This window comes from Dermochelys coriacea, chromosome 11, assembly GCF_009764565.3.
Source record: "Dermochelys coriacea isolate rDerCor1 chromosome 11, rDerCor1.pri.v4, whole genome shotgun sequence".
Lineage (NCBI taxonomy): Eukaryota > Metazoa > Chordata > Testudines > Dermochelyidae > Dermochelys > Dermochelys coriacea.
This window is the reverse complement of record NC_050078.2, coordinates 53,952,629-53,980,304: the sequence shown is the minus strand read 5'-3', so window position 1 is coordinate 53,980,304 and position 27,676 is coordinate 53,952,629. Positions and strand designations below refer to the sequence as shown.

Here is a 27,676-nt window from a genome sequence, read left to right as displayed (position 1 = left end):
GCCAATGGGAGCTGCTGGAAGCGGCGCGGGCCAAGGGATGTACTGTCTGCCACTTCCAGCAGCTCCCATTGGCCTGGAGCAGCGAACTGCGACCACTGGGAGCCGGAATCAGCAGAACCTGCGGATGTGGCACATAAACAAACCGTCCCGGCCCACCAGGGGCTTTCTCTGCACAAGCAGTGGAACAAGGTTGGGAACCGCTGTACTAGACAAAGCAAAAGAACTACATTCAACTTGTCTTCAATGGGAGTTCTTATTGCAGATTTATATTGGTGAAAACAAAGCTGACAATCAGAGTTGTTCAACAGATTCAAAAACAAATAAAAATGCTGATGACAAATGGAAACTACTTTAAATGATTTCCCCTCCCAATCTCCAAACAGAATTAAGAGGCTTCATGAAAAGTATGGGCCTCAAGCCAACTGTCAAAAAATCCTCCATTAGTACCTTGCATAAGTGTCTCTCTGTGGTATGTACTTTGACTTGAAACATGCCTCTCTGAAGACAATATGAGTTTTGCTATTGACTTCAATGGCAGCAAGACTGAGCTGTCAGTGAGGCAAGCCCTAAAATAGTCATGCTGAGATACTCTTATCTTTTTCTCCTTAAAGACACAAACCCTCCTCTTGTGACTTAAGCAGGAATTGGTGGCACACAGCAATTTGCAATATGGGCCCTCAATTTCTCTGTCTAAATGTCAACGTTAGGTTTCACTATCGGGTTTATTAAAGCTATGGCACCAGCACTTTGCAGCAAAACTAGTGCAGCTTTTCACTGAAATGCCTTTTTTTAAAAACAATACATCAAAAAACACTGGGCACTGGAAGGGAAAGGTTTAATTTTATTTGAAATCAAAATGCAATAGTGAAACCAAAGTATGCAAGAGGTGAACACAAGCAAGTTGTCATACAATGCACCACTAAAATTCAAAGCTAGTGAGGAGAACCTGCACTGAAATGATTTTTCCCATGGAATTTGGTGGTTTATTGATTTACTGTCATCTTTTTGCTACAATTCTCAAACATGAAGGTTGTAAGTGCCTTAAACATGCTCATGAATGGGTTTCTTTTTAGCACATGCAGCAGTTAAAATGTTATTGACCCCTTTTTGAGGAATTAATAGTGAACAATAAAAAGCTTTCGAACTCTCAGTAAATCACTTAAGTAGACATGGCACAAGGTGAGGTTGTAGTCAAAGGTCAATCTATGGCTGCAAACTGAACTAGGTAATTTCTGAAAGTTGATTGCGACACATTTGAATAAGCATAATGTGGTGAGTGGAAATTGCTGCATGGTAGTTAGCCCGATTGAACCGGACAGTGGGGAGGGTTGTGAGGGTTAGCCCTGTGGAGCAGGACAGGAGGGAGGGGGCTCTGTAGGGCGGGGGTTAGCCCCATGGAGCAGTGTGGGGAGGAAGAGGCTCTGTGGGGCTTGGGGGTTAGCCCTGTGGAGCAGGATGGTGAGTAGGGGCTCTGAGGGTTGAGGGTTAGCCCTGTGGAGCAGGACAGTGGGTGGGGGGCTCTGCGGGGGGGGTTAGCCCTGTGGAGCCGAGGGGGTGAAGGGGCTCTGCGAGGGAGGTTAGCCCTGTGGAGCAGGACAGTGGGTGAGGGCTCTGGGGGTCGGGGTTAGCCCTGTAGAGCCGGGGGGGGGGTGAAGGGGCTCTGCGGGGGGGTTAGCCCTGTGGAGCAGGACAGTGGGTGGGGGGCTCTGCGGGGGGGGGTTAGCCCTGTGGAGCCAAGCGGGTGAAGGGGCTCTGCGGGGGGGGGTTAGCCCTGTGGAGCAGGACAGTGGGTGGGGGGCTCTGCGGGGGGGGGTTATCCCTGTGGAGCCGGGGGGGTGAAGGGGATCTGCGGGGGGGTTAGCCCTGTGGAGCAGGACAGTGGGTGGGGGCTCTGGGGGTCGGGATTAGCCCTGTAGAGCCGGGGGGGGTGAAGGGGCTCTGCGGGGGGGTTAGCCCTGTGGAGCAGGACAGTGGGTGGGGGCTCTGGGGGTCGGGATTAGCCCTGTAGAGCCGGGGGGGGTGAAGGGGCTCTGCGGGGGGGTTAGCCCTGTGGAGCAGGACAGGGGGTGGGGGGCTCTGCGGGGGGGGGTTATCCCTGTGGAGCCGGGGGGGTGAAGGGGCTCTGCGGGGGGGTTAGCCCTGTGGAGCAGGACAGTGGGTGGGGGCTCTGCGGGGGGGGGAGTTATCCCTGTGGAGCCGGGGGGGTGAAGGGGCTCTGCGGGGGGGTTAGCCCTGTGGAGCGGGACAGTGGAGTGGGGGGCTCTGCGGGGGGGGTTAGCCCTGTGGAGCGGGACAGCGGGGTGGGGGGCTCTGCGGGGGGGGTTAGCCCTGTGGAGCGGGACAGCGGGGTGGGGGGCTCTGCGGGGGGGGTTAGCCCTGTGGAGCCGGGGGGGTGGGGGGCTCTGCGGGGGGGGTTAGCCCTGTGGGGCCGGGGGGTGGGGGGCTCTGCGGGGGGGTTGGCCCTGTGGAGCGGGACAGCGGGGTGGGGGGCTCTGCGGGGGGGTTGGCCCTGTGGAGCCGGGGGGGTGGGGGGCTCTGCGGGGGGGTTAGCCCTGTGGAGCGGGACAGCGGGGTGGGGGGCTCCGCGGGGGCGGGGGGCGGGGGAGGAGCGCGCCGGAGCGGGGGGCGGGGAGGACGCTTTCGGGAACGGCCGGTGCCGGCCGCCGGAGCCCGCGGATTGGCTGGGGCTCGGGATTGGGCCGGGCGCCGGCCGCGTGCCTCTCGCTTTGTTGCTGTTTCTCGGCTCGGTTTCGTTTTGCCGGCGCAGCGGAGACAGCGGGGTCCGGAGCCCTCCTCTCGATAGCCGGGTGAGTGTCCCCGCGGACCCGGCCGCCGCCTGCCCAGCCCCGCACACCGAGCTGGGGTCCGCGCCGGCGGCCGGGCACGGAGGCGCCCGCGGGCTGTTTGCCCGCCCTGCCGCTGGGGCCCTTAGCGCCGGGCGGAAAGGGCCGCGGGCTCCGAGCTCAGCCCTGACGGGGGCAGGGGGCGGCCCCGGGACGGGAGTGGCCCGAGGCCCGCCCGGGGAGCAAAGGAGGGATGGGCGCTCCCGGGGCTGCAGCGAGCCTCGCGGGACCCGCCCTCTGTTCGCGGGTTTGTCACGAGGTTCCTTCCAGGTCCCTTCATGGCTGGGCGCCCCAGGGCCGGCCCGGGGATGACCCTGCTCCCCTCCGTGAGGCAGCGCTACGCGGGGGGACGCTCCGTTCCTGTGGCGGCGCCGGCTGAAGGGCGGGGAGCGCCGGTCCCACCGAGGGGGGAGAGCAGCCGAGTGCAAAGTCGGCTTGGACACAGGCCTTGCTCAACCCCCCTCAAACTACCCGCTTGCAGTTGAAAGGGGGACACTACCACCGCGAAGATCACGCTTCAGCCTGAGCTTCTGTTCACCTGCTGTTATTGCAAATAACGTGCCGATAACGGAGAAAGATTAGTGTGTGGGGGGGGGGGAGCTTGTCGTTTACCATGGGCATATGACAACACATATAATGAGCTGTTCTCGGGCTGTATGGTCTGTACGGCGTTAGGCAACAGAAAGATGTTTGTAACAAAAAAGGAAAATGGGGTTGTCGAACCAGAAGGAAAAAGGGGAAGGTGCAGTGCCTGAAATTACTTTAAATTCCCCTTTTTTAAATGAACTGGCCTCAGACTTTTTTGAAAGTTTTATCTACAATGTAGGGCTGAACCCACAGGGACTTAAGTTTTGTTCAATATCTTCATAAATGATCTGGAGGATGGTGTGGATTGCACTCTCAGCAAATTTGCGGATGATACTAAACTGGGAGGAGTGGTAGATACGCTGGAGGGGAGGGATAGGATACAGAAGGACCTAGACAAATTGGAGGATTGGGCCAAAAGAAATCTAATGAGGTTCAATAAGGATAAGTGCAGGGTCCTGCACTTAGGATGGAAGAATCCAATGCACCGCTACAGACTAGGGACCGAATGGCTCGGCAGCAGTTCTGCGGAAAAGGACCTAGGAGTGACAGTGGACGAGAAGCTGGATATGAGTCAGCAGTGTGCCCTTGTTGCCAAGAAGGCCAATGGCATTTTGGGATGTATAAGTAGGGGCATAGCGAGCAGATCGAGGGACGTGATCGTTCCCCTCTATTCGACACTGGTGAGGCCTCATCTGGAGTACTGTGTCCAGTTTTGGGCCCCACACTACAGGAAGGATGTGGATAAATTGGAAAGAGTACAACAAAGGGCAACGAAAATGATTAGGGGTCTAGAGCACATGACTTATGAGGAGAGGCTGAGGGAGCTGGGATTGTTTAGTCTGCAGAAGAGAAGAATGAGGGGGGATTTGATAGCTGCTTTCAACTACCTGAAAGGGGGTTTCAAAGAGGATGGCTCTAGACTGTTCTCAATGGTAGCAGATGACAGAACGAGGAGTAATGGTCTCAAGTTGCAATGGGGGAGGTTTAGATTGGATATTAGGAAAAACTTTTTCACTAGGAGGGTGGTGAAACACTGGAATGCGTTACCTAGGGAGGTGGTAGAATCTCCTTCCTTAGAGGTTTTTAAGGTCAGGCTTGACAAAGCCCTGGCTGGGATGATTTAACTGGGACTTGGTCCTGCTTTGAGCAGGGGGTTGGACTAGATGACCTTCTGGGGTCCCTTCCAACCCTGATATTCTATGATTCTATGATTCTAAGTTAAACAGCAAAACAAACATGTGCCTGGAATCAGTTGTACGGAAATGTTTGTACAAAAATCAGCAAAAGTATCTGTCAGTTTATGGGTCAAACAACAAAACTCACTCACCAAGTGGTCCAGAACAGTAAAGCTACCAGGAGTTGTTTGTTCTTCATGTAAAAAAAGAGGAAGAGTAAGTTTGATGCTGGGTACCAATTGCTCCTTAGAGATCAGGGTTCATTATTCAAATTGTGTTTTATTTAAAAAAAAAAATCTTTGACCCTTTTCACTAGGGTTTGAAATTATGTAAGAATGGACTTTAGAAATGTAGATCTGAGCTCTGGGTGGGTTGAACTTGGCATGACTGAGGGAAGAGAAAAGAGGCAGAAGTGGCTGTATGCAACATTGACAGCCACCTAGGGTCTTATATATAGTCTCAGCTATAATTAGCAGAAGAGTAGACAAGCAGGAGTGTTGAGTTGTGGAAATGTAAGTTTCAGGGGTTATAGACTTTGCAACTCAATTGACTTTGGGTTATGGGATTGTTTTAACTCTTAAAATGAAAATCAAAATGAAAGGTTTAAGATTAGCCTCTCTCTCTCTCTCTCTCTCTCTCTCTCTCTCTCTAATAAAGTGAAAAATTGCCAGTATGCATCCTTCAGGAGGCCTGAATTAACTTATTTATAAAGAAAGGAATGAAGTGAGGTTAAGCCCATCCTTTGCACAAACCCTGAGCAGTGGAACTTCATGCTGGGAATAAAATTCATTCCACACATGCGCCCTACCAGTGGGAAGGCTCTGACCAAGTCACAATGACTGCTACTTGATCCTATCCAGTGGTGAGCTGGAGTCGGTTAGCGGGAACTGGTTGTTAAATTTTGAAGCCGGTTTAGAACCGGTTGTTAAAGGGGTGAGCAAACTACGGCATGCAGGACTGTCCTTTCCGTCCTTCCTGAGCTCTCGGCTGGGGAAGCTCCCCTGAGAATTTTACTCACCCAGCGGCACTCTGGGCCTTCGGCGGCAGGTCCTTCAGTGCTGCCAAAGACCCGGAGCGACTGAAGGAACCGGTTCTTCAGCTTCTGGAAGCTCATCACTGATCCTATCCTATTATACTGACCACAGCCCCTCTGCATCAGTGTCACAAAGTATTCCAATGACTGGATTCACAGTCACAGATTCAGTGATCCTTCCTCTGACCCCAAACCTCTCCTTGAGTCAGTGGAAAAACCCTGGTCCTAGTACATGCTAAGCCTCTTCCTTTGCCTGGCAAGGTAGTGGAAGCAGGAGCCAAAAGAAGAGCTTATCTCTATGGTATTCTCCCCTACAATGGGTGCAGATGTCTCGACTAAAGAGTTTAAGAACAGGTAGGGAGATTTCAGACATGTAAGGTGACTTGTAAATAGCAGCACAGATCCTTCAGGAACTATGCTGCCTTGGGGCAGCGCCACAAAAAAAAAAAAAAAACACAAAAAAGCCACTCCTTTACAGAACTGGACCTTCCCATCTCTGCAGATTTTCCAGATATGTAGGGTTGGGAACCTGCGTCACCTGCTTTCTCAGAGATTTTTTTTAGTACCATATACCTTTCCTAAATAAATACACAGCGGGGTACAACTTGGTCCCAAGATTTTAGGAGGGCATAATGAAGGAACATTGGATTAAGAACATAGTATAATGAAAAATGAAATGTAAAGATCTAGTAAATACTTTTTCCAGAGAGAACATGTACAATTAGAGAAATAACTTTCAGAGGGACTTAGGAGCCCAAGTGACTTCATAATGGTCCGTTCTGACTTAGATTTTAATCATCTGACCTGCATAACATAGGCCATAGAGTTTTGCTAAGCAATTCTTGCAATGACCCCATAATTTCTGGCTGAACTAGAGCAGTTGACTTAGGCTCATGAGCACAAGTGGCTCTTTAATGTGTATCTTGTGGCTCTTCGCAGCACATAATATTAAAACACTGATTTAATTATTAGCCAATCAGGATGCTTTTACTATGTTATTAAACATAAGTTAGACCGAACACCTGTCAGAGATCACCTTGATTGATCAGTCCATCAGCCCTCACAGAGAGAGTGCCGATCACTAGTCAAAAAGAAAAGGAGTACTTGTGGCACCTTAGCGACTAACAAATTTATTAGAGCATAAGCTTTCGTGAGCTACAGCTCACTTATGCTCTAATAAATTTGTTAGTCTCTAAGGTGCCACAAGTACTCCTTTTCTTTTTGCGAATACAGACTAACACGGCTGCTACTCTGAAACCGATCACTAGTCAGTCCTTCAGCCACCTGCTGGCCAGGCTGTTAGTGGCACCAGTCACCCAATTGGCATAGCGCACCAGCCCAGAATCCCTGAGCAATCCGCCAACCTCAGTAATCCTCCCAAGTAACTAGTAACATCCTCCCAAGTAACTAGGTAGGCGCACACCACCATGCCCAACCCTATCAGAGATAGTAGTCCTGCCTTGAGTGCAGGGGTCTGGACTAGAAGACCTCTCAAGATTCCTTCTAGTTCTAAGATTCTATTAACCCAGTGTTTCCCAAACTTACAGCAGTTGCGTACCCCTTTTGAGACATTTGTCTTACTAGCATAGCCCTTCTGTGGTGAAGATAATTTGGGGTGGGGTGGTAGGCACATTTTTATAACACTCTCCTAATTAGTTTCATTCTGAATTAAATGCTTATTAGAAATAAATACAAAATTATATTATACAGTTGAAACAAATTTTAATAGAAATAATAGTTACATATAGAAATAGTACTAGAAATAATTAAAATAAAAGCAGCGAATCAACAGTCTGGCAGAACAGCGTATATATAATATATGGTGAATTTGTATAATTCTGAAATTAAAATATGCTGGTTTGGTTAGGTTAGTGAAGAAGGCACTAGTTTTAATACTTACTATTTCGATATTGAAAAATTTTCAGTACAAACCAAACTGAATATATTCAGTGCAAGGGATGGAACTGATTTTGACCAGACACTATTGCGAGGAATATCTGGCTTGATGTTTGTGATCTTAAGATGAAGATGGGGCTCCACGTCAATAAGACTATTTGTTTTTTTTTTTTTGTTTTGATGCCAACCAGCACAGAGAATCCGATCTCACACAAATACGAGGGGGGAAAAGGCAGAAGATACTTGACAGCTTTGGCCGATAGAGCTGGATATTCAGAGCTAACCCCCAACCAAAGTGACATCAGTGTATTTTGCTCAAATTTTGTTTTCAGGAAGCTATCTGAAGCTAGCTCCAAGAGCTGTTTTTCTTCTGAAGCAGAGAGGTTATTTGGCAAAGTTTGAACATTCATGATAGAAGGGTTCCTTATCCATTCAAAAGGTGCCGTCCAGTTCGGGGAAATACTTGCGTAGATCTTTCTGTAAGCTTTCCAAATGGTGTTTCATGGTTTGCAACACATCACTATCAAGTTTGTTAGTCAAGTTTATTACTAAGTCATGAAGAGATGGAAAGGAATCCAGTTCACGACGACTAAGACGTTTATGCCACACTTTAAATTTTGCGACCATGGCGCTCACTTTGTCTTGAACATGGAATATGGATACGAGTTTCCCTTGCAAGGATAGACTGAGGTTGTTTAAATGAGCAAAGATATCTGCAATATATGCCAGTTTGCAAAGCCATTTCCAGTCATGTATATGGTCTTGCAGGTTAAAGGTTTCATCTAAAAAAAACTTGCAGTTCTTCTCGCAGCTCAAACAGGCGATTCAGAACTTTTCCACGCGAAAGCCAACTCACTTCAGTGTGAAATAGGAGTTGTGTGTAATCACTGCCCATCTCATCACAAAGCTGAGATAACAGCTGGGCATTCAGAGGGCAGCCTTTCACAAAATTGATTATTTTCACAGCTTCATCCAGTACTTGCTTTAGATCTGCCTGGTGAGTGCTTCCGTGTGAATGCAACAATGAGTCAATTTTGCTTCTGGCGCAACAGCTTGAATACGTGCAACAACTCCTTTCTTCGAACCAATCATGGCTCTGGTGCTATCCATGCTTATTCCAACATGACTCCAATCCAAGTCATTGTTTTTGATAAAGTCATCAATAACTTTAAAAATAGCTCCTCCAGTTGTATGTGTTGGCATAGGTTAACGGAACAAAATATCATCATCGTGGACTTCATTATTCAGCTCATATCTGACAAACAAAAGATTAGCTAAGTTCACAATATCAGTGGATTCATCCGCTTGCAGTGCATAGTAGCAACTCTTTTGTACTCTTGACAATAATTGCTACTTTACATTTTCGGCCATATCTGTGATTCTATGATGAACAGTGTTATTTGAGAGGGGGACACAATCTATAGCTTTGCTAGCCTTGTCGCCAATCATCACTTGCACCATTACTTTGGCTGCAGGTTTTACTAATGTCTCGCCAATCACTTCAGCAGCTCCAGACTTTGCAATTAAGTATGCCACACTATATGAAGCTTTCAAAGCTTTCATATTTTCACCTCCCGTCACATTACGAATTGTTTTCTGGGACTTTTGGAGACGTTTGCGCCTATTTTCAAAGAATTCGACAGGTTTTCCCTCGTATTCTTTGTTATTGAAATGGCATTTTAGGTTGGATGGTTTCATACTTTCATTTGTGAGAGTCTCGTAACAAATCACACATAATGGAACAGGCTCCACCTCATCGCCAGTCCATGAAAATTCCACTTTAAAATATTCAACATATTTGTGGGCTTTTTTCCATTTTCTTTGCAGCTAATACGTTCAGTAAACTTACAGATGGTTCACACGGTTCACTAATTTTGTCGTCACAATTGCAGCGATTGGCTACATCGGACATTTTTCGGCATAATTATCACTAGCATTCGTATTTCCTTCATAATTTTCTTTTGTACATTTCAAACTTCCTGTTTTTAGCCAGTGATCCATTGTAAATGGGTTTAACAAAAACAAAGAGAAATTTTGTATATTAAATACACACCAAGTATGTACTTGCTATGATCTTTAGATTACTACGAGTAGTTATTCACTTTTATCAGTCAGACTGACTTCTGCGCATGCCACAAAAGCAAGTATTGCCCAAGCCACGGTAACATGCACACATGGTTTGTGTCGGCTCTGCTGTGTTATTAGATGTTACTGAATGCGTTATCATATTAGTTACAATGTAAACCTGTATTTCTACTGTACGAGTGTACACCATTCTTGTATATTAAATTTTAGTGAATTGTTTTCTGCTGCTAAAAAAAGATAAAGTAAAATAAAAAATTTGCCACGTACCCCTTGAAATCCTTTCACGTACCACCAGGGTACGTGTACCACACTTTGAGAAATACTGTATTAACCAGTTGTAGTTGATAAGTTACTCACAGCAAAATGACCAGTTATTTTATTATATATCTCCCATTATACGGTTTAAATATGAATATATAGTACTACAGTAAATGAAACAATGAATTCACTCTACTGTGGCTCTTTTGGGTAATGTTGATTGCTAATTTGGCTCCTGAACCACTGAAGTCATGAGTATCACTGAGCTAGAGCATCTTTTAAAAAGACTCAGTTATGGAGAATCCACTACATCTGTAGGTAACTTCTTCCAGTGATTAACAACTCTCAGTGTTGAAAATTTTCACCATATTTCAAGCCTGAATTCATCTCTCTTCAGCTTCCAGATCTGGTTATGTCTGCTAAATTAAAGAGCTTTCTAATATGAGAAATCTTTTCCCTATGTAGGTACTTATAGAGGTGATCTTGGATAAGATAAACAGATTTAGATTCCTTAGGCTCTCACTGAGGCAAGGTTTTCGGACCTCAGATCATTCTTATGACTTTTCTGAACCTTTTTCAATGTGTCAACTTTTTTTAAATTCTGGACATGAGAATTGGACACAGTACTCCAGTAGTCTCACTAATTTCCTGGACAGAGGCGAGACCAGTTCCCTACTGCTTCTCAAGATGCCCCTTCTTAAAACTGGGCCACAGGATCACATTTGCTGCCTTAGCCATTGGATTGCCCTGCAAGCTCATGTTCAGCTGATTATCTACCAAGACCCCTCTGACTTAGATACTTCTGAAAATGGACTTTGAAAATGCTACCCAACATCTGAACAATCCAACCACTAACAATCCAACTCCCTTTGCTGCCTCCCGCCAACTATATACTTTTTGCTTCTCTATTGTTAGGGCTCGTCTTCGCTGCAAAGATAACTCGAGTTATAACTCAAGTTTTGCCCTAACTCTAGTCCCTTCTACACATGAAACCTTTTAACCAGTAAGCTACTATTCAAGTTAGCACAGCTCATCAGGGCTTCTAACACAACCCTCTCTGCTGCCAATTAGAGCTGAGAGGGCAGCTGTCTTATCCCACAAACATTTGAAATAAAAAAAAAAAATCCTTTTCTGCATCGGGATGAAACTGAGACCTTCTGAAAATTTTCCATGAAAAACCAATGGGAGAGACCCACCAGAGAGAGGGAGACTGACCCACTTCAGAACAGCCAACAGCCTGATGCTTAGGGTCTACCACATTCCAGGTGAGTGCCCCACACTAGGCTATGGAGTTAGTGTCTCTCTCTCTCTCTCGCTGTTCCCCTTTGTATAAATGAGTTAAATGTTCATTGGGTCAGAGAAAAAAGACGGGCTCTATGACCTGCTGGTTGGGTCACTTATCTGGGACATGTGAGATCTAGCGTCCAGTCCTTGCTCCAAATCAGGCAAAGCAAGGACTTGAAGCCCTAACCACTGGGCTACTGGCTATTCTGGGGTAGGTCCGTCTCTTGCTGACACTTTTGTGTAAAGCGTTTGGCTACGATTAGTCGGCATTTTCTGACATGAAAGTTAACAAAAAATTGTTGACCAGCTCTACTGCTAACCCAGTCACTCTGCATAGTAATGCAATTGCTCTGTGGCTCAAGTGTTATTTCGTACTATGGCCACTCTCACTCAAGGTAGGCTAACTGAGGAGTTAGCTCCAATCTAGGTAACTCGGATTAACTGCAGTGAAGACGTAGCTCGAATAGTCATGTGGGGCAGGGGAGGAAGCAGGTAAAGTTTCTTTATATTTTTCCATTTAAAGAGATCCTATCCAGTTTTCAGTATTGAGATAAAAGTCGTTTCAGGTACTGTGCCTTCACTTGAGTTCCCTGACCATTTTTATGGGTTTGCAGTCACGTTTTTAGGTCTCTTACGTTCTTCGTTCTCCTAGTGATGGATTAAAAATTCATACACGCAGATGGGGAACTGAATGAGAGACCTCAGTCCTGCAATATACAACATGCAGGCAGCCTGCTGCTCCTGCACAGAGCCCCATTGCAAGGTCTAGGACTGCATAGGGGAAACAGTGAAACTGTCTCTATGCAAAGTGCTGTCAAATGCACAAAATTAACAAATTGGACAGGGATCACTGTTATAGCAATCTTAAATGTTAATTATAACAAAAATAGGTAAGAGTTTTCAAAGAGAAGTGTGATTTTTTTTAAGTTGACTCTCCATTAAATAAAGATATAAATTTTACAAATTCTTCTTTGCATCATACCCTTAATCAGAACTGTCTGGGAAAGGATGTTTATTTCCATGCAAATTAAATTTTCAGAAATTCCCAAAAATTTCAAGAAAATTTTGACAACCCAAGAACCAAACATTTCTTGGTTTTGTTTTGTTTTTAGGTTGTTGTGTTTTGTTTTGGTTTTTTTGGGGGGGTGGGACAAAAACCTGAAAATTTTCTATGAAAATAATTTCCCCCCAAAATTTAGTTTAGTTAAAAAAACATTTTCCATCAAAAATATGTTTAGATAGTAGAGTTGAACATTTCTTCTTAAATATCTTGTATTGGGATGTAAGTATGAATAAGATTTGTGTAATTTTATTAAACTTAATTCATCTTGATTCCACAGGATGACTCAGTGGTATCAGTTGCAGCAACTTGATTCCAAATTCTTGGAGCAAGTACACCAGCTGTATGATGACAGCTTTCCCATGGAAATCAGACAGTATCTGGCACAATGGCTGGAAAATCAAGACTGGTGAGAGCAACGTACTGTAATGTATATAGGAATTTGCCATTAAATTAGTTGACTGGTGATGCCTTTGAAATATATGATGACAGGTTCTGGCCTTGTGTGCCGATGGCTCTCATTGATAACCATGCATGCACATCTAAGAACAAGGTTACCTCTGTTGCACAGTGAGAGCAAGCAGCCACTTAGGGCAGTAAAATATGAGAACAGCAAACTGTTCAGTAAATTTTTGTGAGAGCGACCATTGGGTGGTGGGAACAGACATTTAGTAGTTGCCTATGTGGCTGCTAGTCACTGTTTCCCATGGACTTCCTTCCAGCACTTAATAGTCTGGTCTGGGCCTCTTGGGTAGTGCAGGTGTTGGCTGCTCAGGGATACACAGCAGTTTCCCTGTTTGGCTTGTCCATTAGAGAGAGATGGACAATTATTATTAAAGGGATATATGAGCCAGGTGTTTAGCTTCATCTCCATTAGCAAACTGAAGTATTGTTAAAATCTCTGGAGAATATCTTTTTATAGAGCTTCATTAACATGCAAATGAATACATCCCACTTCCAGCTCCTCGGTATCGTGGAGATTAAGGAAAAATACATGTGGAAATACACAATGTTGCAAGAGTAACCCTAAGAAAAAAGCAAAGAAAGTAGTATTCATTTGAGATGAGAATGAAGGAATAAAAGGATTACAGAGAATGGAATTGAATGAAATCTAGAGATGCCTATTTAGTGCTTTTAAAAACTAACACCAGAATCTGAAAAAAATGCATTCACTTACTGTATTTTTCTAAAATACCAGTTTAATGGTTGCATTTAATATTAAAGATGCCTTAAATATTCTAGGGAGCATGCTGCCAACAATGTTTCATTTGCTACGGTACTGTTCCATGACCTCCTGTCACAACTAGACGATCAGTTCAGTCGGTTTTTAATAGAAAACAACTTTTTGTTGCAACACAACATCAGGAAAAGCAAACGTAATCTTCAGGTATGTGTGTAACTTGTTTGGATTCACACCGGCATACTCCCATCATTTTATTAGGGTCTTATTTTAGTCAAGAGAATATTCTTGAATATACTCCCGAGTACTATAACAGTTTAAAGAAATTATTTTTATCCAGTTTGTTTACTATGTTTATTTGGTAGCCCTTTGTGTAAGTTCTTTACTTTTTCCTATTTATTCAGTTTCCCTGGAGTTTGTGTGGGGGTGTTATGCTGCAATCTGGGAAAGAAAACATTTTTCAAAAGAAGTTACGGAGCCACAAAAAACTTAGCAGAGGGACTTTGGTTAAAAGAAATTTCACCCATCCATTTCTTTTAAATTGACTTGATTTCAGTAATTAATCAATCAACTTGAAAATAGGGAAGGTGGATTTATAGGTGTTTTCCAGATTGTTTTTAAACTAGATTCCTGCAAACATTTTAAAATACAGTTTTCTCATACCTATTAAAAACAAAGTAGTCTGAAAACTATCCAGCAGCAAGAGAATTTGCCTGTGAAACAATATTGTAGAATCTGAACCAAGAAACATACTCTAATGACGAATCTCAGTGAAAAGATCAAGTGTTCCCTGCACATGTTCTGCAGCTCCAGGCTCTGTAGGATTATACCAAAGAAACAAAAGTGGTTTATGTTATGGCAAGGATCAGATAACATGTTAGACTCCAGTAAAGTCAGCAGAGGCAGTAACAGTTTCAGTAATTTCGTAGACAGTGGCAAGTTATAAAGAGTAAAATCCACAGTACTAATGACACTATCGTACTGTAGGCAGAGAAACGTAATACTGAATTAAAAAGGAAATGGAATACAGCATTTGGGGATTAATATATTGTAGGACACTGCAGAATGTGGACCTGGTGGATTTTATTAATTAGTTAGTGGATTCACTGGGCACAATGCTGCCTCCCCACCACCCAAACTCATTATTCCACAAGGTTGCAGCTATTGCAGAACTGTGATCCCTAATGCAAAGAGGGTAGGGAGTCCTACTGATAGCTGGACCTCCTTGGTCTTTCTGTTCAGCCAAGCTTAGGATAGTGCAGCTACCTGTTTGTCTTGCTATCTCGCAGTTGGCCCCATACAAGCACTCTGTACACATCTCAAATGATAGGGTTAGATTTGTGCCAAGCACTAACTGGGTTCATATGCAGCAAGGAGCCTTCCCCTGAGCAGAGCAGGACACAGTAGGTGCAAGAACCTTGCAAAACCAGCACCTACAGCAGTACTAGACTTCCTGAAAGTGGGTGGGGAGTGGCCCTTGGGGTGCACGAGAGGGCATTGGATTCTGCACTCTTGGAAAGGGTGACACAGCATTCATGCTTCCTGTAGTTCTAGGGGACACTGTGCCTGACTCAGCTCCTACTGAGGCAGTGCATCTCCACACCACATCTTGGCTCACATATAACCACCACATGCTAAGCTTTTTGCCTGTCGGTTTCATCAAAGACATGAGAACTGGAGTGTTTGGTGTGTACTAATAATGGACTATTTTAATGCTGTGCAACCAGGATCATTTTCAAGAAGACCCAATACAAATGGCAATGACAATCTTCAACTGTCTGAAGGAAGAAAGGAAAATATTGAGCAGTGCCCAGTTGTCAGACCAGGTAATTCCTTTCTCTCTCTCTCTCTCTAGTTGCTGCAGTTACAGCCACCCAAACAGAGTGACAGATTGAAAGCAGAACCATATGTGCTTTCTCCTCTTGCCCATCACCTCCAGTTTTAAAAGAGGAAGCTTGATTGGGTCTATCACAAACATCCACCGCACAAGATGTGGTTTATTTTAAATTGTTTGCTTGTCTAGGCATAGTTTAAAGAAAAAGGAAGGTTTCAGAGTAGCCGCCGTGTTAGTCTGTATTCGCAAAAAGAAAAGGAGTACTTGTGGCACCTTAGAGACTAACAAATTTATTAGAGCATAAGCTTTCGTGAGCTACAGTCTCTAAGGTGCCACAAGTACTCCTTTTCTTTTTAAGAAAAAGGAAGTTAACTTTCTCCCGGTGCAGGAATTCAAGGACTCAGCTGCCTTTGTAATCCAGAGCTAGATGAAATTTACAAAAAGAAGCCAGTTTGCTTTTCTGTTCAGTTGTTTTACTTTTGATAATGGACTCAAAGTGGCCTAGCCTGCTCATATTTACTTTTGATTAGGTTAAATGTAATAATATATAGTTATACCATTGCTGTAGTAAGGACAATATTTAAACAACCGTATCAGGTTTTTTTATGACTCAGCTATAAGACTTGCGTTTGCCCTTCCAGTGTTTCCAACATCAGTGGGATTCTAGCCTGCTTCCTTTCCGCATTGTAACCCTCTACCTGTCCTGTGGTGACTACCTGATCCTTCCTAGTTTTCTGTAGCTTCTGTCTGATCTTGATGCAACAGTCTCTCATTTTTTCATTTGCTCTCTAAATATTTCTTTACCATCTTGTGTTTTCCATGGAACCCTTCTCTGCCCACTAAATTAGTAGGTAAAAAATGTAAAGGAGCCAGGGTGTTCCCTTCTTCACCTGTTAGAGTAAATCTTCTTGTTTTTCCCTTTTTTTTTTTTCCACTCCCCTGGGAGCGGTCACATTTTTTTGGTAATAAAGATTGTAAAAAACGCACACTCACACATTTGGTGCAGACAAAGTTCATACTGCAAAATGTAGCACCTCAGGTATTAGATGATTACTTACTTGTGATGAATCAGTCCTTTGGTGTTACAGTATACTGAAATGGGCCAGTTTTGGATTGTAAGTTAATAGGTGTAGGAAGCCATTGTGATAACACACAAAGCTCTGTGTCATAAAGCCAAACTGTAAAACATTCCAAGCACACAGGAAAGTCCCTTATAGCAGTGGTTCTCAAACTAGGCCGCCACTTGTTCAGGGAAAGCCCCTGGAGGGCTGGGCTGTTTGTTTTTTTCCACCTGCCATGTCTGCAAGTTGGGCCGATTGCAGCTCCCATTGGTCGCGGTTCGCCGCTCCAGGCCAATGGGAGCTGCGGGAAGGGCGGCCAGCACATCCCTCGACCCACACCGCTTCCCGTAGACGCGGCAGGTAAACAAACCAGCCCAGCCCACCAGGGGCTTTCTCTGAACAAGCGGCGCCCCTAGTTTGAGAACCACCGATATAAAGTACAAAGTTTATATATTTTCACCCCCCCCAGTCCCTTTCCTTATTACAACCTTCCTCTATTTCCAGTTATTTAAACTTAATTCTTTGACCATGATGTATATAACAATTGCTCATGAACTATCAGAACAAAGTGTGCTTTGTTAGAGGCATCATTATGGCACCAAAAACACTGTAGCTTGTGTTAATCAAAACCAAAAACCCCAATATTTTTCTTTGTTTTTGTTCACTCTACTGCAGATGCAGGTAGGGAACATACAGAATACCGTAATGCTGGACAAACAGAAGGAGCTTGATATGAAAGTCAGGAGTGTGAAGAACAACGTTGTGGTAAGTGAAAGTGGGACTCTAGGCTTTGCTTGGAGATCTAAATTTATTTTTCTAATAACAGGAAAATATTTTCAGTGTCTAAGTTCTGAAAGGGAAATCATGAATTCAGCAGTAGGGGTTTTTTTTTTTCATCTTTTTATCACCAGTAAAATGTTTTAAAAACTTTACCTAATCACTATTCAACAGTACTGCGATGCAGGATGTCCACAATGCCTGTCACACTGTAGCTGGAATCAGATTTTTAGTTTAGTCTTGGCTATACCCAAATATAGATTTCCCAAATTTCAAATACAGCAGGAGACAGTTTTAAAAATGAGATGGATGGATAGATAGAGATTAGATTGTCAGATACATATTTTAATCAACACTGTAGAAGAAAGGAGGTAGTTTGAGAAATTATATATAGTGCATTCATAAAAATTATTAGAAGCCAGATCGTCAGCTTGTATAAATCAGACCTGCTTCTACGGCTTTGCCCTGCACTTTTTTTTTTTTAAAGTAACTTCATCTTGATTGATAAATCTTCTGTAGGACAAATCCTGTAGTGCTTACTCTTACTCATGAGAGTTTTCCTGAGTGAGGGCTGAAGGATTTATCCCAACATCGTTAAATGCCATTCACTGGCCAAATTCTGCCTCATGTCGTGCACGAATTCTCCTTACCTCATTAAAGTTGTGTGGGACTATGCAAGGTCAGAATTTGGCCCCATTTTATTACAAGTGAACTTTCCGTTGGCAGAGAAGGCATTGATTAGTTTAGGGATTTTTCTTACTACCTTCTTTTTGCTTTGAGCAGGGGGTTGGACTAGATGACCTCCTGAGGTTTCTTCCAATCCTAGTCATTTATGGCCTCCAAGTAGCTGGTATCACATGATTGGCAATCAGTAAAAGTCTCAGATGACCAAGTCCATTTGACTAACAGCGTTTTACGATGTTGATGCTTTATAGGAAGTAGAACAAGACATCAAGACTCTAGAGGATGTGCAAGATGAATATGACTTTAAATGCAAAACCTTACAGAACAGAGGTGAGATTCATCCATAAGAAATCTTAAGTACCGTACAGAATTTTTTTTTTTTTTTTAAAATTGGGTTGTACCAGTAATTAGGATTTAGAGACAGCCAAATTCAGAGATATGGCAAATGGTGGGGTAATTTTACTTGTTCTGCCTTCTTATGGTATGAAAATTCATCCCTAAAATATTTCATCTCACAATGCCCACCGTTATGTAAAGTTGGAAAGCCTTTTTACTACTAGTCTAAATGTTTTCTCCTTTGCATCGTTACTAGAAACCCCAAGACCAAAACCCCATGAATTTTGAAACAGTTCAGCCCTTGATCTTATCTGTGGAGCTTGAGCTTCTCCCTGCTATTGTGTATTCGTTGCATACATAAGTAATATTATGAAATTTTATAACTTTAAATAGAGAGGCACTTGTACACCTAATATATATTACATATTAATTATATAGATCCTTGTTTTCAGTCAGTTACTAATTTTGAGATAAAAATTCTTTATGGGCTGAAACTTTACTTACTTTGTCTCCGCTAAGGATTTTCTCCCTAATGTCTTAAAGTTTGGAGAAAGTACGAATTTCTGTTTTTGAGTTAGAGGAGCTCTCTCTTTTCTCCCTTTCTGCCTCCGCAAAAGGCCTTGATCCTGCACCATTTAAGTTAATAGGAGTTTTGCCACTAACTTCAGTAGAATTGGGACCAGAGTGATTAAAGTTGGTTGGTTCTGTTTCTTAGAACATTCTACAAAGGCTTCATTTTTCAAAACCAAAGTTGGAAAGTGACTAGCCATTACTGAGGATTTGTCATCTTGCATGTTTTGAAAACTGTTGGCTTCTAAAAAACAGTTATCATTTAACGAATGATAAATTGTTTAGTATTATCAAATACAAAAAAGAGCATTGAACCGAAGATGAGAGCCATCCAGAGAGAATTGCATGCCATTGATATTGAAAGTTCAATTAAAGAACAAAGATGGTGAAACGCTTCATTATGTGACTTGACTGGTTCTACTGGCATGAGTAAGGGATGTAGGGCTGGGCTATTTGTTCAAAAGTAGAACTGGGGAGTTTTTGAACATCTTTCTAAGCATTAAACAGCATAGTATGATCTGGACACTGCTAGTTGAGTAATTTTGGTGATGCCCTGGTCTAAATCCCTAGTGAAACCTGGGTGTGAATGTAATTGAGAACTACTGAGCTTTTAAATTAAATTAATATTTTCGAGCAGAAGAAAGGATGTGGTTTTCCCCTTCTTGAAATCTTTCAGCAGTTCCCAAGTAGCCAAACAGGAAGAGACAATGCCAGGATTTTTTTTCCAACCACTAGACTCCTCAGCACTTTGTATGGACTCTGCTGCATCAGCTTTTGCAGACTTCCCAATGTCTAACAAAGTAGAAACAATTCCCCCCACCTTCCCCCACACAAAATATTTATTATTCTATTGTTTTTTATTTTATAGAAAATGAGCCCAATGGAGTGGCACAGGATGAATATAAGAAAGAACAGCTTCTCCTCCAGAAGATGTTTCTAACACTTGACCTTAAGCGAAAGGTGATGATCCAGAATACTTTAGTTTGAAAATATGCACTTTTGTTCTCTTTGGCTTGGCTTATCATAGGATATAAAAGAACCATAGTTTTAAACAAAGAAGAAGCTTGATTGTTAACACCAGTTTAAATGTTCTTGTGCCCTTTGCATTGTTATTGGGAGTCCTCTAAAAGCAATTGCACCGCTTCTATTTTAGGATTTTTCTTACTAAACCAGCCTTTTCATTTTGAACATTTATTTAACCAGCTAAAGCTGGTGAAATAACGGGAAAGGAAATGTGTCATATCTCAGTCATGCTAGAAAGTGCTGTTTTTGTTTGTTTAAACCCTTCTTAAATAGTCATACATGTCTTGTAATACTGTAAGCCCCAATTCTGCAATGAGTCTGTATGGGCACCAGGATCCACTTGCATAGAGGTCATTGCAGAATTGGGGAATCTAAGGTTAGTCACTTGGGAGAAGTCAGCGGGGTTAGCAGAGCTTTGTCTCTTCTCTTTGTGTAGCAAATACTCTGCTGGTTGAGGAAAAAGAGCAGCTCTCCAAGTTCATGTTAGCACAGTAAATTTTCTATTATTCAAAGCTCCTTGCAAAGTTTTTTGAGATGCAGCATTAATTGATAAAGCAAATAATTAAAGTACTTAAAATATAATAATTAAAGAGAGGAATCTGATATTCTCTTTAGGAAGTGGTGACCAAAATAATAAACCTGTTGAATATATCAGAGCACACACAAAGTGCTTTGATTAATGAAGAGCTTGTTGAATGGAAGCATAGACAACAAATTGCTTGTATTGGTGGTCCACCCAATGCCTGCCTTGACCAGCTACAAAACTGGTAAGACTCTACATCACAGTTCAACTGACCCCAGGGGTTTTGAAACATATCATGAAGGAAAGTCTGATAAGTAAATATATTTGAAAATGGGCATGCTTAGAGTATTTTGGCCCACAGTCAATTTACTGTTATTAAAATGGTAATTTTTTTATCCACAAGATAAAAGCATATTTCACTGTGCTCCTGAAAGTTATATAATGTTGTATTGTATTCATTCTTTTCGAGGAAGTCTGAAGAATACATTGACTGCCTTTCTTGTATAACTTTCTGTACGTGAAATACAATTTGCCTTTTTATGTTCCAGAGGCCGAATTGAGCCTTGGTGTTAAGGTTGATGTCCTCTAGGAAGTATTTGTGCCGATAAATGTTGTAAATTGACACTTAGTTTCCCCTTCAAGGACAAGTTACAGCAGAACCCCATTTATCTGATCTAATTGTGGGGCCAGATCTGATAATCCAGAGAATGGGAAGGTATAAGGCTGCAGCGCCATCTAGTGGCAGCAGGAGAGATTGCTTGCTTCTGGACCTGTGTGTGTCGGTTATTTGTTTAATAGGGAGAGCTGGATAATAGAGGGTTGGATAAATGGGGTTCTACTGTAATTTCTGGTGTAAGATGATGCAAGTCCCATTGAATTTGCCACTATCAGAATGCATCCCTAGAGAATGAGGGCTCTAATTGGGGGAGAAATATAATTTTCCTTATTAAATATCATATAAACTACCTTAAATGTCATAAAAAGAAAAAGGGAGTACTTGTGGCACGTTAGAGACTATATGTCATGTTCGCCCTAAGATTGCTTAAATATAATTTCCTGTGTTGCAGAGCTAATGCACTGCAGAGAGGATAGAAATCTCCATTATGGCATCAAATGCAGTACAGCAATTTATTTAAACAGCTTTACAATGCATGCATGGTCTCCAATACCCAAAACATGGCCTCCAAAAAACAGATGCTAGTAACTCGAGGAAATGCTTCCATTCCTTATTACTTTAAATAGGTCACAGTACTTGTATGGGAAGGAGAAGTGAAGAGGGCAGATTCTGGAGATTTAAATGTTTACCTGCACTAACAACAGATCCTTGCAAAACCTACATCATCATCATGTCTTTTTTCCACTAAGACAAGCTCACAAGTTCCTGAAGCCTGTGTGACTCCTAGAAACATACTAATTGGAGACAGAGCTGGGTGGTGTCTGACCACTACTGTAATAGCAGTGTTTGGTAACAATCAATAAGATGTGTTTTTTGCAGGTTCACCATTGTTGCTGAGAGTCTTCAGCAAGTTCGTCAGCAGCTTAAAAAGCTTGAGGAATTGGAGCAGAAATTTACATATGAGCCAGATCCCATTACAAAAAACAAACAAGTCCTGCAAGATCGCACATGCAGTCTTTTCAAACAACTCATTCAGAGGTAATGGATGCATATGTTTGTTTGGTCTGTCTGTGTGAATGGATGGTAGACTCCCCACTTAACACGTCACACACACAGGTTAGTGCCCCACCTGCTGTTTTCTTTTATTCTTCACAAAAAACGAAAACTGGGCTGTCTGTTACTAGGATTTTCCCTGTAAGCTCTCCTGTTTAAGCCCCTGATTCTGCACCTTTAAGTCAATGGGAGCTTTGCCACTGTCTTCAGTTCAGACAGAATCAAGCTTTGGACCCTTAGTCCATTTCTGGTTTTAGGCTCTAGTCCTGCAAGCTGCTCTGTGTGTGTGCAGTTGGGGTCTACCCACAGAGATACATGCAGGATGAATACCTTGGAAACTGTCCACCTCTTATTCCCTTGGGTGGGAGTTGGGATGAGTCAGATTAGCCCTGCATCTCCAGGCAATTATTTATATTCCACTGGTAATTAGAGGCCCCATCCAAGATCAAGGTCCCACTGTACAAATATGGAACATAGGATTCCTGCCCTGAAGTAGTTACAGTCTAAACAGATAAAACAGAGGAGATTTGGGAGGGGAAGAGGTCCAAAGGGGTAAAGTGATTTGTCCAAGATCCCACAACAGTCTGAGCTGAGAATAGAACCCCCAGTTCCTGAGTCCCACTCAAGCGCCCTAGCTAACCCACAGGTGAAAGAGACAGAAATCCACTCCTGCTCCATTAGAAACGGTGCAAATGGAGAAGATATAAAGGCCTAAATCTTGCCATTTTCCTTAGTCATATTCATAGTATGCTTGCGCGAGCAGGATGAGACATATTGTCCTAGAGCCTGACATCCAGTCACAGTATGAACACTAAGAATTTAGTAATCCATAGTGCTGTAGATAGAGTGTAAACAGAATGATCTATCTCACCAATGATTGTACCAGTTCTGTCCTTTATTATTTACATGCTGTGTGATTTTTTTTAAAGTTGCGTGAAGTAGCTTTCTTTTTTCTTCAAACTGTTAATTTTATTTCTAGTGCTTTTTTTTAAAAAATAAAGCTCTGATGAAATAAAAGTTTATATTTTTAGAGTTCCATCCAACTTAAACATATCACTTTTTAAGAATAGATTCCAAAGATTTAGTACCTGAATAAACAGGAACTGAAAGTGTACACAGTACCAATTTATTGTGGATATTTGTCAAAAATACTGTAGTAAATAAATTAGACTAATCTGTTTTGTGCTGGAAGTGTCATCACTTTTTAACAGTATTGTACTAATGTAGCTAAAAATGTCCATGGTTTTGTTCCTCCTGCAGTTCTTTTGTGGTGGAGAGGCAGCCTTGTATGCCAACTCATCCTCAGAGGCCATTGGTCCTGAAGACTGGAGTGCAGTTCACAGTAAAACTGAGGTAATTTTTCTTTGTGGTGGGCCTATTTCCTCATTGACTTCCTGTAGCTGAAAGGGCTGCAAAACCTTCCATCTGGCTAAGTGACCAGAAACAAAATATAGTGAGCGCTCTGTGACAGTGTTCTGGCAGGATTTCCCTGGGCCCTGCCTTTCTTCCTCCCTCTTCCCACTCACTGCTCCACTTCCTTCTGGCTGAGAACTGACCAAGATTCTGTCTGGAGCCCTCTGACTTTACTCCTTTGGTCAGAGCCCTGGTATTGAGTGACACAGTCCTGCCTCCGTAGCCAGAAGGAAGTTGAAGGCATTCAGTCTAAACCATTCTGGCCACTTTGATGTGAGGAGGGATGAACCACCATTAGCAGACTAGCCAGGGAGCACTAAGATGTATTCATGATTGCTCAGGTGCAGTGTCTTGGGGAGTTAACCCCCCACCCAAACCTGTCCTCTTCCCTTGAGCAATAGCGAGGGCCCTACCAAATTCACGGTCCATTTTGGTCAATTTCATGGTAATAGAATTTTTAAAAATTGTAAGCTTCATGATTTCAGCTATTTAAATCTGAAATTTCACAGTGTTGTAATTGTAGGGATCCTGACCCAAAAAGTTGTGGAAGGGTCACAAGGTTATTGTAGGAGGGGGCGTTGTGGTATTGCTACCCTTACTTCTGTGCTGCTGCTGGCAGCAGTGCTGCCTTCAGAGCTGGGCAACTGGAGAACGGTGGCTGCTGGCTGGGAGCCCAGCTCTGAAGGCGGAGCCACCGCCAACAGCAGCGCAGAAGTAAGGATGGCACGGTATGGTATGGTATTTCCACCTTTACTTCTGTACTGCTGCCTGCAGAGCTGGGCCCTCAGTCAGCACCTGCCACTCTCTGGCCGCCCAGCTCTGAAGGTAGCAGTGCAGAAGTAAGGGTGGCATGGTATGGCATAGCCATGCTTAATTCTGCGCTGCTGCTGGCAGGCTGCTGCCTTCAGAGCTGGGCGCCTTGCCAACAGCCGCCGCTCTCCAGTTGCCCAGCTCTGAAGGCAGTGCAGAAATAAGGGTGGCAATACTGTGACACCCTCCACGACCCCCAAATAACCTTGAGACCCTCCTGCAACTCTCTTTTGGGTCAGGACCCCCAATTTGATAAACCCTGGTCTCCACCATGAAATCTGTATAATATAGGGTAAAAGCATACAAAAGACCAGATTTCACCGGGGGAGACCAGATTTCACGGTCCATGACGCATTTTTCATGGCTGTGAATTTGGTAGGGCTCTAGCAATAGCCATTTTATACCATATTTAATGACACTTCCTTAACTAGAACTATAGTTAGTTTGCCAATATCTCCTTGCCTTTCAGAAGCTCCTTTAGTTTGCATAGGAGTCAGCTAATAATACACTTACTTTCTTTGCTTATACTTGGAATAATTCTTTGCATATAAGTGGTTAGGAATGGTCTTTTCCTGATGGGTAACAGTCAATTCCCTTCCAGGCCGAGCTTTCAAAGTTCCTGTCTTTTCCATAGTTCTGTAGTTCTCAATAATAGTAGTCTCCTTGTAAGACACTGCTACAGTTCTGATTTAGCATGGGGGCTCACACTAGATCCCCCTTGATTATAAAGAGAGGGGCTGGATGGTAGGGTGTCCTCCATCAGTGCCATGGACTCTTGATTGTACCCCTATACCTGGTCTGAAATTGAGTCGAATTGCCGCTACAGGGACCACTTGTTTCACTGTTACCTTTGAAAAGTGTTCAGTGAATTGAGGTGTAGGTAAGCGTATGGTGCGTTAGCATTTAATTATGAGCTGGAGCTCCAGAAAAATAGGGTGAGCTAACTGCACTGCATTATTTGGTTTTGTAATTACAAATAAATGATAGGGCGCTCAGAGCTTGTGTACAGTCACTGTTTATTATTCAAAATGGAAAGAAATCAACAAATAAATACATCAAAGATGACTCATCAGTGGGCAGTATCCAGTCAGTCAGAAGGGACTAGTCACACTCCCAGTGAAGTCTGTCGCAAAATGTCTGTTGATTTAAATGCAGGATGGAAATTTCATGCTGACTCATTGATTTTTAAAAGGAACTGACAAATCAAGAAGCACCAAAATAAAAGAGGAACCATGTTTCTGAGAGAAGTAAAGCCTTTGCAGTTGTAATCATCTGTACTTATTTCTCTTTCCAGATTGCTGGTGAAGCTACAAGAACTGAATTATAATTTAAAAGTGAAAGTCTTATTTGATAAGTACGTTTCATCTTTTTCATATCCTGCATATAGTTATGATGATCTGCCCCAGTAAGAAGCACATGAGATAGACACTTAATGACAGTAGACCTTGGGCCCTGTTGTAGCAGCTTCCACAGGAGGCATTTCCCCTATTTTCACTATAATTCTGCTTCCTTGCTAGGTGCAAGAGAACAGTTCCCCGTCCTCTTCCATTTCTAGTATATACCTTTGCACCATAGGGAAAGATGTAGACCCAGCCCTGCAGTGAGTTCCACATAGGTCCCACCCATGCAGAGCTCATTGTAGTACTGGAGCCTTATTTGCTAAGGAAAGTCACTCACTGTATGGATAAATCGTGTGTGTGCGCATGCACGTGCATTTCCCATTAATCCTATCTGAGAGCAGAATTTGACCCAATACTGCTATTTTCATTCACATACAGCTTTAATCATCAACTAGTCTCTGTCAAAGTTAACAGAATAGGCATTCCACATTGGGGACTATACAGATGACAAGATTAAAGTTTTAAGACAAAACCATTTTTGGGTTATCCACATGCAAAAAAGAGCCCCCTAAGATAAAAATTTGAGAAATGTCTTAACTATTAAAAAAAAAAAAAAAAAAACCCTCTGCTTATTCACATTCAAATCAGAAAACTCCAAACAAACTCAAACGTTCTAAACAAAATTCACCTGTCAGCCAACGGTGTGCTTGAGATAATTCAACACTGTTGCCAACCCAAGGCATCCAAAAATCCAGCCTTCAGAAATCATGATTGGCTGAAAAATGATTTAAAAAAAAGACATAATTAATTTTTTTATTTATCTTCTATTATTTAGTGTGCAGTGAGGCTTTTCTCCACAAACACTACAAGGGTTAGAAACTTACTTGAACAAAACAAGCAGATTCTCGCATAATTATCTGACTCCAGGATCTGGGACTTAACATCTAATATCACGAGGTTTATGATAAATATCATGAGTACTGGGCAACACTGTTTCAAGTTAAATGGTAGCTTTTTGTGCTTGAAATTAGGGGTTTAGAGTGAAAGTAGTTTATGAACTCTTATCTTACAATGGAGTACCAAAGTTATAAAACAGTGTAGTAAAGTGAAGGGCTGTCTTTGATTATAAAGGCACCTTGGAAAAATCTAAACTATGGGGGAAAATGTTCAGTGTGATGTGAAATACATTTAGTCTAGTAAACATTTTGCTTTCTTGATTACTGGAGCTGATCAAAGAATTTTGAAATTTCATTGATTTTTTGGCAAAAAAATTCATTTTTTTCCACAAGTATTTTTACCAGTTTTCAGCCAGCTCTATCAATTACAAATATAAGAGAAAATGAGCCTGTTTTTTTCCCCCTCTGTGTGTGGTTTACTTTTGGAACTTACAAAGATCTGAATCTCCTTTGCAGGGACGTGAATGAGAAGAACACAGTAAAAGGGTATGTTGCACCTGCATTCTTCCCATTTTTTTTTTTTGCCATGTTGGGTATTTTTAAAATGAATTCAAGTCTGATAACTCTCCCCCTCTCTTTGTGTAGGTTCAGAAAATTTAACATTCTGGGAACAAATACGAAAGTAATGAACATGGAGGAATCTACTAATGGAAGCCTAGCAGCAGAGTTCAGGCATCTGGTGGGGTACACTTTTCTTGCCTTCCCACTTTTAGATCACTGTCTAATATGTCTTAAGTCACCGTTTGCAGAAAGCATTCCTCTAAAGTGCCACTGCTTTCTACCCTAGTGGTACCAAATAGCCAAATGTCCCCTACGTAAGGAGTTATGCCACTGACTTGAGTGAAAGTAAGATTGGGTCCTAGGAGAGCTGGAGGCCACATTCTTTATAATTTGTTACTACACTGGAAAGTTTTTACTGCCCTATGGCCTGAAACAAACATTTCCTAATAAGTTGTAGCGAGGGTATCAGTTTCTGTGAGGAAAAGAGAGGAAACCTGCAGCAGTGGAGGTGCTGGGGCAGTAGGGAGTGTGTTTCTGGAAAGGATTCTGCAGCAAGCCATGAGTAGGGAGGTTTTAGATGCGTTGGGAAAGAAAGGTTAGAACTGAATTGTCTAGGGATGGGGCTTTTAGACAACAGCCCACAAATTTAGCAGACTAAATAATCTCACTACCATGCTGATTTAGGAAGGGTAGCCAGTATCCATCCTCTCTGGAGAGGAATCAAATGCAAATGGAGGATTCAGATGCAAGATTCTTCTCTCCCATTTGCCTAGACCT

The 27,676-nt window shown here is 42.8% G+C and overlaps 1 protein-coding gene across 9 annotated transcripts in view; it reads left to right on the top strand.

The window, feature by feature from the left end:
• The first annotated feature begins 2,621 nt into the window (after positions 1-2,621).
• STAT1 (signal transducer and activator of transcription 1) overlaps positions 2,622-27,676 on the top strand; it is a 45,021-nt gene continuing 19,966 nt past the window's right edge. For 2 of the 9 annotated variants that reach the window (XM_043505476.1, XM_043505475.1), the window contains exons 1-12: positions 2,660-2,807; positions 12,503-12,631; positions 13,465-13,609; positions 15,130-15,228; positions 16,973-17,062; positions 18,010-18,088; positions 19,533-19,624; positions 20,303-20,454; positions 21,706-21,864; positions 23,140-23,232; positions 25,397-25,456; positions 26,855-27,077. In XM_043505476.1, coding sequence (XP_043361411.1) covers positions 12,504-12,631; positions 13,465-13,609; positions 15,130-15,228; positions 16,973-17,062; positions 18,010-18,088; positions 19,533-19,624; positions 20,303-20,454; positions 21,706-21,864; positions 23,140-23,232; positions 25,397-25,456; positions 26,855-27,077 — 1,320 coding nt within the window. In that variant the 5' untranslated portion in view covers positions 2,660-2,807; position 12,503. Of the gene's footprint in view, positions 2,808-8,801; positions 9,059-9,714; positions 11,144-12,502; positions 12,632-13,464; positions 13,610-15,129; positions 15,229-16,972; positions 17,063-18,009; positions 18,089-19,532; positions 19,625-20,302; positions 20,455-21,705; positions 21,865-23,139; positions 23,233-25,396; positions 25,457-26,854; positions 27,078-27,676 lie in introns of those variants that run through there. The other 7 variants (XM_043505481.1, XM_043505478.1, XM_038422778.2 and 4 more) reach the window with 7 other exon arrangements.